The sequence below is a fragment of the Euwallacea similis genome, chromosome 33 (genome assembly GCF_039881205.1).
Source record: "Euwallacea similis isolate ESF13 chromosome 33, ESF131.1, whole genome shotgun sequence".
Lineage (NCBI taxonomy): Eukaryota > Metazoa > Arthropoda > Insecta > Coleoptera > Curculionidae > Euwallacea > Euwallacea similis.
Genome location: NC_089641.1, coordinates 1,722,429 through 1,728,527, shown reverse-complemented (window position 1 = coordinate 1,728,527; position 6,099 = coordinate 1,722,429). Strand labels below are relative to the sequence as shown.

At 34.3% G+C, this 6,099-nt stretch overlaps 1 protein-coding gene across 1 annotated transcript; it reads left to right on the top strand.

Annotated features, from left to right (window-relative positions):
• The first annotated feature begins 268 nt into the window (after positions 1-268).
• LOC136418141 (UDP-glucosyltransferase 2-like) lies at positions 269-4,664 on the top strand. The gene is made up of 5 exons (XM_066404103.1): positions 269-446; positions 1,344-1,529; positions 2,692-2,898; positions 2,958-3,334; positions 4,605-4,664. The coding sequence occupies exons 1-5, from the start codon at positions 269-271 to the stop codon at positions 4,662-4,664; spliced, it is 1,008 nt and encodes a 335-aa protein (XP_066260200.1).
• The last annotated feature ends 1,435 nt before the right edge of the window (positions 4,665-6,099 follow it).

Below are 6,099 nucleotides of genomic sequence, written 5' to 3'. Positions count from 1 at the left end.
AAATTGGAGCCATAATGACTGGAGCCAGGTACTATTCAGCGATGAGTCTAGGTTCACTCTGGAACCTGATAATCGACGTGTGCTGGATTTGGCGTGAACGCGGAACACGAAACAATCCCATTTTGTAAGAGAAAGATCTGCTTTTGAAGACGGCGGCGTAATAGTATGGGTAGGAATTAGTCTTGGTGGACATACAGATCTGTATTTCATCAACAATGGTCCTTTAAATGCCCATAGGTATCTTCATGAAATTCTACAACCTATTGTAATGCCTTATGCTGCAGTAATAGGCAATCAGTTTATTTTCATGGACGATAATGCTCATCCACATCGTGCTAACATCATGAACAACTGGTTGGAAAAAATTAATATAGAGAGAATGATATGGCCTGCCAATTCTTCGGATGGAAATCCAATTGAACATGCTTGGGATACTTTGGGACGACGTGTTGCCAGCAGAAATTTGCCACCTCGAACCATTCCAGATCTTCGAAATGCCCTAATTGAAGAATGGAATGAAATTCCACAAACAATCTTCAATAATTTGTTTGAGTCAATGCCATCAAGATGCCAAGCTTTCTTTGCACCGAGAGAAGATCATACTCGTTACTGAAATTTAGTTTTTTTATCAAATTAATAAACAGAAAGTTTTATTTACCTTTATAAACCATGACCTTTTAATGCACAACTCTACACATTTTTATTAAATACTGTCTTAAGCGGTTAAAATAAGCCTGTACAATATAAAACACTTTTACTATGCTGAAGAAAACTTAACATGCATATAATAACTTGTTTTGGAGTATTTCCTGTGACAAAAAAAAATTTTAAAGCTTTATTTTGCAATATCCCCTAATTGTTTTGAGCAATGTAGTTTATATTCTGTATCTTAGGGGTAAACTGTACTAAGTCCAAATTCTATCGAATGTGAGTTTTATGTACTGAGTCATTTAATGTTAAATGTTATTGGACTGAGCACAGAAAACTCACATTGGACAGAATTTGGCCTTAGTACAGTTTACCCTTGAGGTACAGAATTTATTTGTGGGTAAAAATATTTTTTAAATGTTGGAATTTGTAATATCCCTAATTCTACCACAACAAACTCATTAAACTCTATTTTCTACTCATTTATTATTTATTTTACTTCTCTTAATCAAATATACCAATTGATAAATTATGTTGTACTCAGTTAAACAACAATGTCGATATACGATAAACGATTTCAAGGCTTCTTCATTTATTAAATTGTAGAAAAGTCACAATGATGGCAATAAGGCCTTCAATTTTGTTTCTTGTTTTATTCTTCGCGAAAAATGGATGCTCAGGAGCAAATATTTTAGCTGTAGTCCCAACTCCTTCGTTCAGCCATCAAGCTGCATTTCGACCATTATGGAGAAGTTTATCTGGAAGAGGACATAACGTTACTTTAATTACCACTAATCCTATGAATGAGTTGCAGTTAAGCAATTTGAAGGAGGTTGATATCAGTTATTTTTATAAGACGATTCAGAAATTCGAAGTGATAGGTAGGTAGATGTTATTGTGTTAATTGAATCGAACTGAAAATTTTAGGCCTTTTAAAGAAAGGTTTGGGCTATTACAATGCACGAGAACATAGGCATATATTGTGTTTTCCCAAATTACAGCAATGTTCAAATTAAGCTGAATGACAAATTTGCTTCAACAGTTAATGGTACACATGACTGCTTTCTACATTTTTGATTTAAATTGAAAGAAACTGAACATTTAAGAGATTTATGGTAAGATTAAAGCTAACACCAGACACCTGACCTTACACGTAAATTGCTTCTTCCCAGAATTTTGGATACTTCCAATTGGGTTCCCTAACACAGTGACTTCAACAGTCAATGGTATACAGGGTGTTCCGCCCCAGCTAGAACGTTCGATAGCTCCCAAACCAATGGAGATATAAAAAAAATTATTTCATAAAATGTGTTTCGATTTAAGTGTTGCACATTCTAAAATTATTTTCAAATATGGCGGACTTCCGTATATACCGGAAGTTGACACTAACTTACTTATTTTAAATAGAACACCCTGTATATTATTACATTTTTGGATTCCTTATAATCCTTTTTATAATTCCTTATAACGTTCTAGCTGGTGTGGAACACCCTGTATATGACTGTCTTCAACGCTCTCGAATTCGTCCGAAATCAAACCGAAAATTTTAGAGCTTTTAAAGGATAGATTTAGATACGATATCGAAAGTGTACATTGCTTCTTCGTAAGTTGCAGGAATGCGCAAATTTTTCTTTCAATATGTTGCTTCAATGGTCAGTTAATGGTACATGTCATTGCGTCTCGTGTCCTAAGTTACTTTGAAGCAAATTGACACTTTTAGAGCTTTTAAAGGACGAGCTGCATTAATCTTAGACACGAGATCGTTTCCCTGTTCCAAATTATAAACATTTTCAAATTGTCTTTCTAACATAGCAGCTTCAACGGTAATGCTACACATCACTGCTCTCTACGCTTTTAGAGCTTCTACATGAAGATTCATGTTAACTTCATACACAAAGTCATAGGCGTGCATTGTTTTTTTCCAATTCTCTGATTCATAATTATTCCCAAATTAGCCACTACACTTTTCCCATTAATCACTGTTTGTGAATTTCATCCTAAACTTCTATCAAATGATCCTGGTTCGATATATTTCTCTTTCAGATGTGGCTATTGACGATTCAAGCAGTATTTTAACAATCTTTTCATCAATCCTTAATTTCATATTGAGCACAACTAAAGCGTTTCTTGAATCCTCAGATGGACAAAACTTAATTCACAACAAGGACAATCAGTTTGATGTAGTGATAGCTGAAACTGTTTCTCCATCATTGACCTTTTTTGGTTGGAGGTATCAAGCTCCTCTAATTGGTGAGTAAATTCAATGATTTCCAACAAGAAAAGTCCCCTCAACATCATGAGTTTTTTAGGTATATGTTCGTTGGACTGCGGAATGCAATTGCACGATGGCATGGGGAATCCTGTCCATCCCATATTAAATCCAGATCCCAACTTGGCATTTGTTAATGCGGATCATCCATTATTTTATGAAAGATTGACGAGTTTCGGTTATAGCCTGTTCTACAGAGCTATGATGTATTTCAAATTTTTCAAAACTTACCATGCATTACTGGAACAATATTTCGATGAAAAAGTGCCTTCTTTAGAGGAAATTCACAGCAACATCAGTATGCTCTTCATTAGTACTAGTCCAGTTTTTCACACTTTGAGGCCATTAACTCCCAATACTATTACAATTGGGAATGGCATCCATTTGGTTGGGGCTAAACGTAAAGTCCTACATAAGGTGAGTTTTCCTGGCCAGTTTCTCAAAAAATCAATATATCAGATAATTGCCATAATGCTAAAAAATCTACTTGTGCGTGTTCCTAATTCCCCTAAAAGACACCTACTTCCTAGATTTGAGATCTTGGAAATAGGGCAAGGGTAAAATTCTTGGATCTTGAGCACAAAATGCTGTCAGGGAATCCAGTCAAAATGTTGGAATATATTTTTATACGACTGGTTATTTTGAAATAATTCCCTTGGAAAAATTATGGAAAAAATTATTACGTAAACTCTCCAAAAAGCAGAGGCGTATTTTTTCACTTTTCTAATCAGATCATTCCGCAAATTAAAAAATTTCCTCACTAAGTGTTCACATATACTGAAAGCTCTTAACCTGAAAAAAGTGCTATATAACTCATAAAATTGGTCGGAATCAGCTTTACCTACAACATCACTGCATATTTCCGAACATCTTTTATCCCTTCATTGTCTGAAAACTTCAATCCGTCAAAGTGGTTTCTGGTTGGAATAAATTGAACTCAGTGGTGAGTTAAGATGGTCATAGTGAGTCTGAGTATACTTCTTAAGTCACCATATTTGAATGAAAAATTCCTAGCTAAAGGCATCACTTGAGATTGATTGAAAAAACATTCTACCAAGTTATCATTATTGAATAAAAAGCATGAAAGACCATGATGATTTCATATTTGAGTTGAGGATTCGACTATTAGGAGATGCACGAAACTTCCAATTTTTGAACGAACTTTGGTTATTGCACATGTGCTTAAGTAGAATTTCCGCTCGAGGTACCCCAAATCATTATCTGCGCTGATAATCCATTTTGCACTGCATATTTTGCAATACGTATCTTCATTTCCAATTCATAATGGATAGGGAAGAGACTACTGAGGTTTCTAAGAAAATTTCAATGCCGTATTGTCATAAACACTCATCATCATGAAACCTCATTAATTTTTTATTAATTATGACATGCTTTCTCAGTAAAAAAGATGAGTTTGATGCATGCATTGATCAATGAGCGGAGCTCTTCAGTCAATCTCCTTTCAACCAAAAGAAAATTTAAAATCTCTAGTTATATTTGTATTGGCATATTTGCATCTTATATTCATGTCTTCAATATTAGAAAAGATGAGCAGTAACTATCGTACGATGGAGGATTATAATGTCCCTCCTTGTTCAACATTAAAAATGTAATGTTGCCAACCTTGCTCAACAATAATGAGCTTTTCCCCATTTTTACTTATCTAAAAATCTGGAAAATCTTTTAGTTCGATCAGTTCTGGCGCAAGAAATACAGGGTGTTTCAAAAATATACCGACAAACTTTAAAGGATGGTGGGGGACATCAATACACATTTTTTTCTTTAATAAATATATACCCGCAAAAGTGCCGTTAGGACTTTTGCGGACATATGATAGAGCAAATAAAATATTTTAAGTTATATTAAATAATAAAATTAATTTTTGATTTATTATGGACACCACTGTCTTTGGTTGAATATTATTTGCTTCAACTACTTTTGTTGTTGGAGAACACAAACATTTCTTTATCACAATTAGACATTCCAAAGATGCTAATGTTAAGACCGTAGTAGGTATTGTTTATACATTATGCTTATTCAGTTGGCATAATAACATTCATTTCGTTGATTTTTAAATCGAAATTTGTATTGAAAATAGACGTTAATTTCTCATTTGAAGAATTTACCGATATGAACCGATCGATTAGAAGAGGAGGCCCTGTAGTCTAACCCGCGCGTTCCCCTGACCTCAAAACCCTGGATTTTTCCTTCGGGGTTATCTCAACTATCCGGTCTACGAAACGGCTATCTGTAATGAAACAGATCTCTTAGCAAGAATAATGGCCAGATGCACACATCTAGAAGCTATTCTCGGAATATTCCATAGGGTCCGTGAGTCAATGAACTGCCGGTGCAATCTTTGTGTTGAAGCAAATGGGCAATATTTTGAACAATTATTGTAGGACATCGTTTATTTATCAATAAAACAACGTCTAACATGAACAAACTGATAATAATGACAAATATAATATTGTCTTTTTTCTGCTCAAACGATTCATCTGCAGGCATATATTTATTTTTTTAAAAAGTTTGTATTGATGTGTCCCACTACCTCTTAAAATTTGCTGGCCTATTTTTGGGATATCCTGTATATTTGGGGCACATATCTTCTTGGAACTATTATCATAAAGGAAACTAGTTAAGCCTTTCATCGGAATGTTAACATGATAACCTTTGAAGACATACGTAAGAAACATGTTTCAACTGCTTATCGAAAACTCATTTTTTATTTTATTTGTTTGGATAATTGGGAAGCACAATGCAAACTCTGGGTTATCAAGAGAATTTCAAATGAAGAAATTAACAGCATACTTGGGCATTTCCAACGGCCAATGGCGAAAGAAAGAAATCACTCAAAAAAATTAGATCATACTCAAACCATCCACATTATGTAAATATTCACAGTGTAAATAGTTTTGTTGATTTAGCTAGGTTTTCTGTATTTTATATTTATACGCAAATCGTAATCAAATCCTACTTCATGGCCAAATTTCGGCATCTCACACGTCATGTATTCGTGTAGATACCTGAGATGAGATCATATAGAAGTGCAGTGGATATTGTTGTCTTCTTCAGCGTGCTTGTTACAGATTGCTAAAAACATGTACGGAATTTGTAAAACCATACTGTTCCTTTCGATTGTTTCCAATTCATTGCAAGCTGATATTTTGGCAATTATTATT